The sequence below is a fragment of the Akebia trifoliata genome, chromosome 9, assembly GCF_017979445.1.
Source record: "Akebia trifoliata isolate Shusen 1 chromosome 9, ASM1797944v1, whole genome shotgun sequence".
Classification (NCBI taxonomy): domain Eukaryota; kingdom Viridiplantae; phylum Streptophyta; class Magnoliopsida; order Ranunculales; family Lardizabalaceae; genus Akebia; species Akebia trifoliata.
Genome location: NC_141383.1, coordinates 19457227 through 19469612, shown reverse-complemented (window position 1 = coordinate 19469612; position 12386 = coordinate 19457227). Strand labels below are relative to the sequence as shown.

Below are 12386 nucleotides of genomic sequence, written 5' to 3'. Positions count from 1 at the left end.
TTACCTTGTTTGGCCATTTTTTTTTTTTTTTTAAAAGCTTAAGAACATAGATAAAAAATGCATGTTAGGGTAGTGTGTGCATTGAATGAAAATATCATCTTAAAGAAGGGTTTTAATTTCAATGTGACCTTAGGAACATCCTATGAAAAATAATAACCCATGTAGCCACATTATTTTTATGAATATGAATGCTAGTTTTAAGCTATTAGAGAGATTCCATAATAGAGTTCCCTTGAAGCTATAACCTTGATGCATGTATGTATGGCTAGAAACTTAGTGTTTCACCCTATTAAAATAGTGACACATTTCTTCATCATTGTCATGCATATGTGAGTATGTGCATTGTGTATAATATGATGTATGAAATTAAAGTAAATAAGGCTTCAACCCCTATCATTTCAATCGAATTTTAGTCCAATTTATCGAAGATAAGAAAGGGTATGTATTACATCTTAAGGCTTCTAGAAAAAAGAAAATGAGAGGGGTAGAAGAAGAAGATGTAAACTTTAAAATAAATAAACTACATCTTAAACTTCACCTTGTCCTTTGATGAACTTGAACCTTGAGAGGTAGACTTGAGAGTTGGGTGAGATGGTTGAAGGTTGAATGAGTTGAAATTTAAAAGATGAGAGATGAGTAGGGATTTTGGTAGAGTTTTAGGTTGAAAGATGGGGCTTGAGAGCATGAATTGTTCATAAAAAATGAGGGTATTTATAGAATTTTTAAAGAATTTTTAGGGATAAAGTGGTCCAACCCTAAAAATAAAGAGAATGGACATGAGGTTTAGGTTATTTCTTTTGAATTTTTCATTTGTATGAGGGTAAAGATGACATTTGTGAATAAATTCAAAAAATATTCTTCAATCCTTGATTTTTTGATAAATAAAAGTGAAAGAACAAAATGTACTTTTGGGAGGGAGAGTAGGGGAGTGTCATATGTAAAGGTGAAGTGGTAGGTGAAAAGTAGACCTTGATTCATTTGTAAATGACTCATAAAGAAAATGTGGATGTATATTTTTGAAATGAACTAATGGGAAAGCTTCATTTATGTACTTGAAGATTCCCACCTTTTGAGGGTATAATTGGAAATTCTCTCAACTTTATAGATTATTACCAAAGAGTAAAGAACCTTTTAGATTTGACCAACATTTTTGGAAAGGGCATTCTTGAATTTTCACAAGGTTGACTTGACTTTCCAATTAGATGATGCATTGAGTATTGAGGGCTTATAGGATATTAACATGTGTCACCTTTTGAGGGGATGTGAGAGAGTGAGCTTGGTGTTGGGTTTATAATGAACTTGGGTTATGGGCTTTGGGCTTTGAGAGTGGGCTAAAAGAATGGACTTGAATTTTTGTTAGAAGGTGGACTTTGTCTTGGGTTTAGGTTGAGTTAGGAAATGGACCTTGATTATGGTATGGGTGATGGACTCGAGTTGGTTCATGAGAGTGGGTAAGAAATTTGAGTAGATTTGGGACAAGGTTGGGCATGACATGATGCATGAAGATGATGCCAAGCGACAATGGGGGCCCATTGAGAGGCTTGAGTTCTAAATTGGAGTCATCTCGAGAAAATTTAGATTTTTCGAAAGTGCAAATTGGGGTGTCTACAATGTCCTTATCTCATGGCATGACAAAAACGGGCTCCACAAGAGATATTCCCCAAAAGTACTTTTTCCAACTTACCTTTTTGAGGTATTCCCATGATCTCTTCTATAATTCATGGGATGCATCTATATTCAATCCCTAATTTTCCATCACCATAAGTTTGGACATCCTTTTTTTGATGAAAATTACTCTCCTATCCTATAGGGATAGTTCTTACATGGACTTTTGGGTCATAAATGCCTTCTTAAGTAAGAATGTACCCATTTTTAGGTATTACAATATAAAATAGCTCTCGAGATGCACTTCTACTGGATTTAATGTTTATAACATCTCAAAAGGTATAGAAGAGTCGTGTGAATGACCTAAATTAGTTGCATATTTCACCATATGCTATTAGGGAACATCTAATTACACAATCACCATTCTTAAGATATTCCCAACTTATCTAAAGGAGACTTTAGTGGCCTGATCAAAGTGTTTTGTCCTATATAGGATAAATTTTTTGGAATGACATGATTTTTTGTGAGGATAATTTTTATGGTAAGGAAATCATCCTCACAAAAAATCAGCCCATTCTGATATTTCTAATCCTAGTTTATGAGTTGAAGAATCGTAGACCGTCAATTTTTTATTGTTAGATTATAACCATTTTTCATGGGGTTAGAAATTTAGAATGGATTGATTTTTTGTAAGGATGATCTCCTCATCATTTATATCATCCTCACAAAAGTTAGCCCATTCTGAAATTTTTTAATCATATAAGACAAAACTTTGTCTATCAAACGTTGTCCATATATCTATATAATAAAACACAACCGAGTTGCTACAGTTGTGAGTGATACAAACGTCCTGTCGACTACAGTGTTATGAGAAAGAAATCTAATTAGGACATATTTCCCATCAAGTTATAGTGTCATGGGACCTATTTATTTTATTTATTCTTCACCTTATCTAGTTTTAGTATATTTTCTATTCTACCTTTAATACATTTTATTATTTTTCATTTTTTATCCTTTAATCTCATTTTTGTAATAATACTATTCAAACTCTATTTTTTTCCACTTTAACCCGAAAGAGGATGCCCCTTTTTCTAATTTTACTATATTTTCTCTTACACCTTTAATCTCAATTTTTTTTTATAATACATCTTCCATCAAGTTATAATTTTTTAGGACCTACTCTATTTCATTTATTATTCACCTCCCCTAACTTTACTATATTTTCTCTTTTGCCTATTTAATCCACTTTATTAGTTTTCATCTTTTATCCCTTTAATTTTAATTTTAATTTTTTAATAATAATACCCCTCCAATAAATTTTTGTTTTTTTTTTTTTTGCTTTTACCCTCCTAATCCGAGAGTGGATGCCTGTGTCGTAGAACAAAGACCACAGTAAAAATAGACTACAAATGATCTGCTATCTGAGATGGTTACTTTTTTAAATTGGGAATGCCTTTAATACACATGGACCAATAAGAATGTGAATTTTCTCTGATCTCATATAGATCTCCAAATTCACACTTTTTTTTTTTTTTTGAGTCGTGATAATCTGACTATTCCAAGTGGCACATTCAATCGACTCTCATGACGTGACAAGTTTGGGAGCCGTAGATCTATAAGCCTCATGATACACGTTTCCCTCGAGATACATGTTTTTATGAGGAAATGCAGTTATCGAACTCACTACTATTTACGGTTGAGTTCACCACTTTTTATTTACTATTGAACTTGACTTTTTTTAATATTTACTATCAAATTTGCCACTTTTAAAATAAAAGGAGGTGAACTCGACACTAGTAAAACCCACCTATTTTCAATTTTTGAGTTTTTTTCAACTAAAATACTTGGAAAGATCGACTAAAAACTTGAGATAATGACTTATTTAGACGGTTAACTAAGAAAAAAAATGGAAAAACCCTACTTTTTTTTACATGAAGAATGATAAATGCATGCGATTTTGATACGTGGTTGAGTATGCGGCTGATGTGGCAAGGGCACAAAACCGCACGTCTTTTTTCTATGTATCCCGATGAAAAATATCTATGGTTCTATGTGCATGCCACGTCAGCCGCGTACTCAACTGCATGTATTCATCACGATTCTTTTTTATAAACATTTTCAAAATATTTGAAAAAACTCATGAAAATAATTTATTCTTCTTTCATAAATCCTTTCTTACAGCAGTCTCCGAAACTTGATCAAGATGCCAAAAATCCAATTTTTTTGGATGAAAATGATGAGATCAATCGATTAGGGCATTTGATAGTGAGAAACAGGGGGGAGCCAGGATTTTCTTGTAGTGGAGGCAAACATTGATTAGTTGTATAATTGAAGAACTTGAATGGAGGGGGTGAGGGTGAGGGGGCAAAAATTGGAGGGAGATGAGGGTGTGAGGGCAAATGGGGAGAGAGGTGAGAGAGTGGGGATAAATAGGATATGTAATTAGTTGAAAATATAGGGGTGTCTCAAAGTTCTGTGAGGGCTATTGCTCCCACCAGCTCCTCCTGGTAAAAAAATGTGGGAGATGAGGTAGAGGGACCTTTAAGAAAAGAAAATTTTACTAAATAGATTATTAAAAGACCGTCCAAAATTTAGGAACTATTTAGAAAGAAGTCCCTCCACGAGGATTTTAAGTAAGTTTTTCTTCATTTCCAAATAAAAAGGAGAAAAAAGAAAAATTGCAGCATTTTTCCCGCGCTTCTCACAGTTCGATCAACAATGCCGCCCAAATCCGATAATGTTGAAGGTAGTAAATACCTAAACCCTAAATCTCTCTTTTTCTCTCTAATTTTCCCCAAATCAAGAGACATGAATCCGAATTTCTTCCTAGAATGTCTTGATTTGATTGATAAAATGATGTAATTTCGTCTCAATTTGGATCGATTGTTAATTTTAATCATTGCAGTTATCTATACTTATCAAATCTTTGCTTCACTGTAAAATTTTCAGGTATCGTTCTGAATTTCATAAATGAGGTGAGAATCTCCTCTGAATTCTATTTGGATTTTTTTTCTCTAGTTAATTCTCTTTACTTGATGTTTTTATTGAGGAGAAAATGAAGTATGGACCTTGATAACTTGGTTTTTAACCTAAAATTATACTTTAATTTGTTAGGAGTCATGGAGTAATGGTAGTTTAGTTTGTTCTGTTTGTTTCAGTAGAACTGGTGTATGTGAAGAAATTTTTTTTGGAGGAAAATGAATCCCCTAAAAATGGGGAAAAATGGTTCGTTTACATCATGGTTCTAAATCTCAGAATTCCTTCTCATCTCGTCCCCACTGATTTCAAGTTGACTCGCTCTGCCCGAGTCATCCCATCTTGGATGAGATAGAACATTTAACTTGATTTACAATTGTTTATTAAGTTAATATTTATTATCAAATAATTACATTTTTTTATATAATAAAGTGGATTAGAAGTGTTTTTATTTTATTTTATAAAAAGTACAAGAAATTGGTCGACTCGGCCAAGTTTTATTGACTCGGATGAAATTTTCAAAATATCTGAAAAGTCATATAGGATCTCATTCTGGGATGATTTTTAAAACCATTGTCTTGATATTGGGTGCTACTACGAGCTTCATTTTGAGACCATACAGAGATTCTGGGACGGTTTCTTTGTGAGATGAACTTGATCAACTTTTGGTAACTATTTTACACCAAGATACGATAGAATTACTCGTCATTATCTTGTCATAATCTATTGAAGGCAGACATCACTATGAAATATTGCAATGTCCATAGGTTTTATCAATTTTCTGGGTTTTCTGTGATTTTTTGGATGTTAATGTATCCAGGTATTGGGTAAGATGAGGAACTTTACTTCAAGAATTCTTTATTCGTCCCACATTTCGTGTGTGATTACATATTTTCCATGTATCTTGTTAGATCTTGCAAAATTTGGGTGAATGAACACATTGACCACTAAGTAGGCTCGCTCGCAATGTTTTACATAGTTTCGATTCTTTGCATTTTTGGGTAATTTTAGTTCCTCATGGAATTATGTAGTGGGTAGTGTATAATTGAGTCTTTGGATTCCAACTAGTGAACACCTACCGAAGATGGGCAAGGAGGGCCATGCACACGTTTTCCTTGAGCCGTACAATGCTATGCATCACAAGGATTGCTAATTGTGAACCTAGTGCTCCTCTACTGCTCATTTTTGTTTTTAGATTTCTTTTTTTAATTTGTTTCCTTGTTTGAAGGGGTGAAACTATTGCATTGCAAACCTTTCTTTTAAGAATTGGTTACACCATAAATGTTTTGGGAGAGTTATCCTAAAAGTGCAATTGATTATAAATGGGACCGTATACTTTGATTTTCAGGTTCTGAAAAGCACACATCAGAAGAACAATTTTTTCTCCATCTGCTTTACTCTATTTTGTTTTATGATCTGTTTATTATAAATTTTGGAAATTTTGTTCATCTTGGGAGAACCATAATATACTATCATGGTCCTACAAAATTTTGGGACTGGGAGTGTTGCCACCATAGTTAGGACCGTTGAATCTTGGGTGTTTGGTGCCTAGACACTATCAGCACCAGAGCAGGGTTGAATTCTACTTCTACGACAACACACAATTCCTTAATCCGTTTTCTTACAGATTATATTTTTTGGCCATAATTCTTGGGTTTATTGGTGAAATAATCTTGAGCTTTTCAATTGGGCTTATCCATTTATTACTATTTGTTTTTGTTATTCTGGGTCAACCATTTCTCCATTTATTTTCAATGAAACATAATTGTTTTCCAACACATTTTTATTTTTATTTAACTATTTAGTTATATGTATAACGAGGTTTTTCAGTTATGAATTGAATGAAGGATTCAACATGAAATTTAGAGAAGTTCAAGACCAGTTATATTCTGTAAATCTTTCTTAGAAGCAAAAGGAAGATGAGATATATAGGTTGATGAAAGCTTGTGAACTAATCCAATATATGGTATTTGGAAAGCATACTCACTTTTTTTAGTTCATGAAATTTGAAATCGATGAAATCAGAAGTGAAAGAAGCCTCTCTTTTTTATCAGCCACTTTGATCGTGCAAATGTGGTGCTCATCAGATCTTGATTACTTGAGGGGACAAGAAAGGTTTTTGTCTTTGGGGAGGATTAAATTTTGATCTAGTCTATTTCACTGTAGGACATATAGGTAGCTTATATTTCTTTTAGTAACTTCATATCAAGTAATAATTACCCTTCTAATTATCCAGTTAAAGCAAGTGTTTTGTATCCATTCTATCTGAGGTTTTACCTTTTTTGTTTTGTTATTGTCAGTTATCTTCTCTTATCATGTGCAGTAGTTTCTTATGCTGTCGTAAAGTAGCTAAAATTGATTTTATGTCCATACTTCAATTATGAATAGCTTCATTTCAGGTGCATTTCCTTCTTGTTTTAACTATTGTGTTTTTATTTTCCCTTCAGCAAAATAGACCTTTAAATTCTCAAAATGTTGCTGATGCTTTACAAAAGTACAACCTCAAAAAGACTGCTGTTCAAAAAGCGTTGGATACTTTATGTGATAGTGGACGAATTTCATTCAAAGAATATGGTAAGCAGAAAATATACATTGCTCGGCAAGATCAATTTGACATCCCCAACAGTGAAGAGCTAGATCAAATGAAGAAAGAAAAGGCCAAACTACAACAAGAGCTGGAAGATCAAAAGAGAACAATTAGTGAGATTGATGGAGGTACCTCCTTTTCAACTTCTATAGTATTCCTGAATACTGAATGAGATTGTGAACCCAGTTAAAAATATTTGTAGACAATGGGTTGTCTTCTGAGTAGCAATTTTCATGAAATTCGATGCAAGGGCCCCTGAAAAGGTTGCATGGACCGAAGGACCATGAAGAGCCTGGACCGAGGTACTCATTTGAGCCATGTGGACGGCCACGTGGCCCAAACGACACCTTTGCCCTCTAGATTTTGTGGTTTAGATTGAGTCTGAAAAAAAATCCAAAAAAGATTTTTTTTGGTCTAGATCTTGAGTTTGAAAATGGACAGCCACTGAATTCCTAAATTTAACATTTAAATCCAATGGTGAACATATCTATTTTTCAATTTTGTTTTTTTGGGAGTTCATAAAATTTTTTTTGGGTGCCACGTTGACATGTAGTCCATAGAGATAGGTGGTCCTTTGGTCCATGTAACCCCATCTGTGTGTGTGTATTTATTTTTCTGTCTTGCAAACGTGTGACATTCCAGTCTCCTCTTGCAGAAATTCGAGCTCTGCAGTCAAATTTAACGCTGGAACAAATATGTGCTAAAGAAGCCAAGCTAAGAACTGAGGTATGTCCTCTAAGTTTGCCGATCTCACTGCATTAACTGATAGCAAATATAACTCTATTAAGAAAATGCAGAGAACATTCAAAACCTTACATCCTTTATCAGGTTGAAGAAATGGGGGAAAAATTGAACAAATTGCGTGGAGGAGTCACTTTGGTGAGACCAGAAGATAGAAAGGTGGTTGAAGAAACGTATCTCGAGAAAATCAGTCAATGGAGAAGGCGCAAGAGGATGTTCAGAGATCTTTGGGATGCTATAACTGAGAATTCCCCTAAGGATCTCAAAGAATTCAAGGTCGTATATATATGAATCTTGTCTTTATGCCTATGTAGTTCGGCTGATTCTGAAATCAATGTTAATGGTGTATAATTTTTACAGGAGGAACTTGGAATCGAGTATGATGAAGATGTTGGGGTAAATTTGCAGTCATTTAGCGAATTAGGGCCACATGGTAAGAAGCGAGGGAGAGGCTAATGATTTATTTTGGTAAGCTACATTAGGGATTCAGGCACATGTAGTTTTCTCGGTACATTGAGAAGTAATCAGATTTTGCTTCTTGTATATTCTAAATGCTTTAAAGTGATCTAGATTTCCTCCCTATTGAATCACTGTGTTGAGTTAGTTACTACCGTGGACAAATTTTCTGCCAAACATGTATAAGTCATTTCGCAATGTAACAAAGTTCATGCATCCCAAACAATGGGTGATTTTAGTAATTTTACAACTTACATGCAACACACGTTGCTGACTTTAGATGTAGACGAACCTCGTATTGGTAACAACTCAAATTTTCTTGAAATGATCCGACTTTCTAGTGGATGCATCTTTGCCCATGAAAATGAACAAGTACAAACTTCAGGGCATATCGACGGAAAAGTAATGGTATGTGTCGAATAGATTAGAGAAGGTAGGGTTCCCTTACAAACCATTCGAGCTGAACTTGTTGGACCTTAAGACCTATCATGGATCTTGAAGTCCTATTTCTGCAACTCCCACTAATTACCCCCACGTGGGGATTATTTGTTCTTGATTAATCAGACTTACACAAGAAGTTCTGGTCTTGGAGGAATAATATCAACCACTTGGTTTCCATCCAACACATCTGCTATTGTCATTTCAATCCTCTTTTTGGCTTTTTTCCTATGATTCTGCTTACCATACGTGCCTGCTGCAGCGTTTATAAACGATAGTCTTATTCTTGCCGTCATGGGGGTATTTTTAGAAGTGAACATCTTTCTTTGTAACTGAATTTAGGGAAAGAATAGGAAAGGTGATGGATCTTGTCCAAATATCTGGATGGACCCTTTATGATCATAAGAATACCCCATTGTGATAGAATATGGTTCATTTATGATATAAGAGTATTGCATTGCAATAGAATAGTGTACCTTTCTCCCATATAAAGATGTCATAACAACTGTAATAAGTTCAGGAATGACTGTTTAGAACCTATTGATCTCAAAATTACCAAATTTTTTTATCACAATTTTAAAAAAAATTCACTCACAATTGTCCAAAAATTGTTACAAGCTTTATATACATGTAGGGGAAAATAAATAAAAGAAGCAAACCGAATGCATGAATAGATATAAACCTCACAAAGTTTCAGTAACTAATTCATCTTTGCTCTCATGTGCTTCTCAACGCCTATTTCCTCGTTTAGCCCTCACAGAAATTGGCCTCCTCTCAATGTTTAAACGCGGCATATTAACTTCCTCATCCGAATTCATAGTTTTATCGGTCTTTCTGGTTTTCAGGGAGACATTTGTGGGCAAGTTAGATTTCTCAGTCTCATCATCACTCTTGTCGAAAGCTATCTCCTCTGATGGCTCGATCTTGTCCAATACTTCCGAAGAAATCTTGGTCTCATTCAATGTGTCCCCATTTGAGTCTGAGCTTGAATCAGATGGTGATCTCTCCAATTGTGCTTTGTTCTTTCTCTCTTTGGATTCTACTGGGCGAATTACATGATGGTTTTGTGGTATTTCCTCATCTTCCGATTCAGAACTTGAGTTAACGACCGCAAAACCCAATCCACCAGTCGAGTTTTCAACCTCGCCTGAAGCCGTAGACCCAAGACGAGTTCCAAGTTTTGATCTTGAAGATCCATCGTTATCATACCTGTTTATTTGTCGAGGAGTGGAACCACCCGATGATGGATCTTGGGAATCATATCGAGAGAGTTCCACAGCAGCTCTTGCCGCTTCTGCTGCATAAGCAGCCGACTCAAAAGCAGCTTGAGCTGCACTAGCAACATTTCTATACTTCCGAGCTTTCATAGATGCTGAGAGTTGTTCGTCTCGATCAATTTCTTCTGGTGGATTATGGACATCATCTCCAAGCTTAACATCATCTATGTTCGTCGATGGGTTGGGTTTAGGCTGGTTCAAGTCCGATATTTCCTGCAATCATCATCAATTAGGAGATATGATAATGATTTCTAAAATACGGACCCAAGGTTGATGTTTGACACCCTTTTTATCACAATTTTTTCTTACATTGGTGTTCAAAGAAGATTCTTCCTCGAGATGAAGAGTAATGCCGTTTTCAGAAGCAATTTCTTTCAAAACCTTCAATCTGCTCTCCAAGCTTGGTTGTCGGGATGAGAACTTTTGAATCATCTACGGAAACCAGAGAGTAATATATTGTTATGATTATCACCATTAATATAAAACTTGTGAATAAGTATATTATATAAGATTAAATCTCGAAACAACCCACCCTACCTTAGGATTCACACTACAACCATTACGTAACTCAACAGCACGAGCAACAAACTCCTTCCCATATTGAGACGTAAAGACCCAACGAATCTCTTGGAGCTCAGGAAACTCCCCACACCTCGAAGCGGCATAAATCAAGCCCGATATCGCCTCTTTTAGCTCATCGGGACATTCTCTACATAACACATAAGTACAACATGAAAATTATAAGTAACTTTCTCTAGTGATGGTGAAATCAACTAAAGAGCAACTTTTGCATTCCACATTTATATGAAGAGGAATAACTTCTCTCCCAAAATCTCATAATTTTCATTCTATCTAGACCAGCAAAAGTTGAAAAAAAAAGAAAAAAAAATTGATTTGGTAACTTCGGCTTTTCACCCCTTTATTGAAAGTGCTTTTGATACGTGGGAAGCTAAAAGCCCACAATCTACATTGTATAAAGGGTGAAGAGACCATGAATAATCCTAGAAACCATTTAGTCATTTTATCCCCAAATCCCATAATTTCCATCCTATCTAGATTCAAGAAACATAAAAGCCAAAAGCCCAAAATGGATCCAATAGCGTCGGCTTCTAGCCCATGTTTATCCAAAAGACATTGCCCACCAACAAGTTTTTGACTACTAAAAGTGCTTTTCATGAGCCGGAAACTAAAAGCCCACCTCAACACCCAACCCACAAACTACTATTATCATGCAAACATCCATAGAATTTCAAAAATCTCGATTGTAATTGAAATAAATTTCTAATAATTGAAACATGAAAAGTTTGAACAGAAAGGAAACACATACTTGGAGGTTTCCAAGAGAACAAGTCTTTCGATCAAGAGATGACAATATCCTTCAATCATGATAAACACATCTAACATATTTTGCTCCTTCATCACCTGTTCAACCTGTTATTAACATATCAACAACAAAACAACTCTTTAATTAGGAGGATCTCTCTCTCTCTCTCTATATATATAAATATATGTTTGACGTTTGAAGAAATAAGAGATTTGAATGAGTTATATATATACATACACGAAGGAGAAGTTGTTGATGGTGGTGGTTGCGGTTGAGAAGTTGTGTGAGATCTGATCGAGCTAGAGAGCATTGAACCTGTCTCTTGTTCTTGAGAACATCTAGACGAGAGATTGAAAGTTTTAAGAGAGGTTTCAGTTTATTTGAGTTCTTGGAGGAGTTTCTTCTTCCAAGCAAAGCGTCTAGTTTCCTTCCCATCTCTCTCTCTCTCTCTCTCACAAGGTCACAAACAAATGAGACGAAGTTGGCTCTTTATGAGGTGACGAAGAACGTGTGAAGGGTTAAGAAACAGTTGTTTTTTAAATTAGTTCAACGTTTTGCTTATGAGCTAAGCAAGCTTGACTCTCTCTCTCTCTCCCTCTCTTTCAGAGAAACTTGAATCGGACGTTCAGAGAGTTGAGTCAACTCAACGACTCACTTTGCTACTTGGGAGTAGAAGTATAATTAGTAAATTCACGATTGATTCGCGAATTAGACGTATATTACTCTTCTGAATTAGAACTATCGTTGGATTCAAAGATTCAAATAAATTTGCGGATCTTTGAATCCCGACGATTAAATCACGATTTATATATATATTTTATTAAAATATATTGTATTTTCATGTTCTCACTTCAAAACTCAAGACTCAAGAGAAGGGGAAAAAAAATCCGAAATTGAAAATCGCTCCTACCATAGAGTTTACTCGTTGGCAATCTGTCATCTAGTAAAATTTTCATCTAGTAATTTTTTAGAAACAACAAGA

General features: G+C 35.0%; 2 protein-coding genes across 2 annotated transcripts; one reads left to right on the top strand and one right to left on the bottom strand.

Annotated features, from left to right (window-relative positions):
* The first annotated feature begins 4223 nt into the window (after positions 1 to 4223).
* Positions 4224 to 9029, top strand: AHP2 (Tat-binding protein 1(Tbp-1)-interacting protein (TBPIP)). The gene is made up of 6 exons (XM_086454411.1): positions 4224 to 4351; positions 4555 to 4580; positions 7029 to 7296; positions 7824 to 7894; positions 7997 to 8185; positions 8270 to 9029. Exons 1-6 carry the CDS (start codon positions 4324 to 4326, stop codon positions 8363 to 8365), a joined length of 678 nt encoding a protein of 225 aa, XP_086310537.1. The 5' UTR covers positions 4224 to 4323; the 3' UTR covers positions 8366 to 9029.
* Positions 9030 to 9355: 326 nt separating this feature from the next.
* LOC147394520 (Regulator of Vps4 activity in the MVB pathway protein) lies at positions 9356 to 11909 on the bottom strand. Its single transcript, XM_086454410.1, has 5 exons — positions 11642 to 11909; positions 11408 to 11511; positions 10618 to 10789; positions 10390 to 10512; positions 9356 to 10293 (listed from the first exon to the last, which is right to left on the bottom strand). Exons 1-5 carry the CDS (start codon positions 11837 to 11839, stop codon positions 9532 to 9534), a joined length of 1359 nt encoding a protein of 452 aa, XP_086310536.1. The 5' UTR covers positions 11840 to 11909; the 3' UTR covers positions 9356 to 9531.
* Between the last annotated feature and the right edge of the window lie 477 nt (positions 11910 to 12386).

Coding starts and splice junctions, on each gene's coding strand:
- LOC147394520 (XM_086454410.1), bottom strand. CDS start 11,839: ATGGGAAGGAAACTAGACGCTTTGCTTGGAAGAAGAAACTCCTCCAAG. Junction 10,790..11,407: donor GTTCTCTTGGAAACCTCCAA/GTATGTGTTTCC, acceptor TGTGTTATGTAG/AGAATGTCCCGATGAGCTAA. Junction 10,294..10,389: donor AATCTTCTTTGAACACCAAT/GTAAGAAAAAAT, acceptor TGATGATTGCAG/GAAATATCGGACTTGAACCA.
- AHP2 (XM_086454411.1), top strand. CDS start 4,324: ATGCCGCCCAAATCCGATAATGTTGAAG. Junction 4,352..4,554: donor CAAATCCGATAATGTTGAAG/GTAGTAAATACC, acceptor TAAAATTTTCAG/GTATCGTTCTGAATTTCATA. Junction 4,581..7,028: donor TTCTGAATTTCATAAATGAG/GTGAGAATCTCC, acceptor TTTTCCCTTCAG/CAAAATAGACCTTTAAATTC.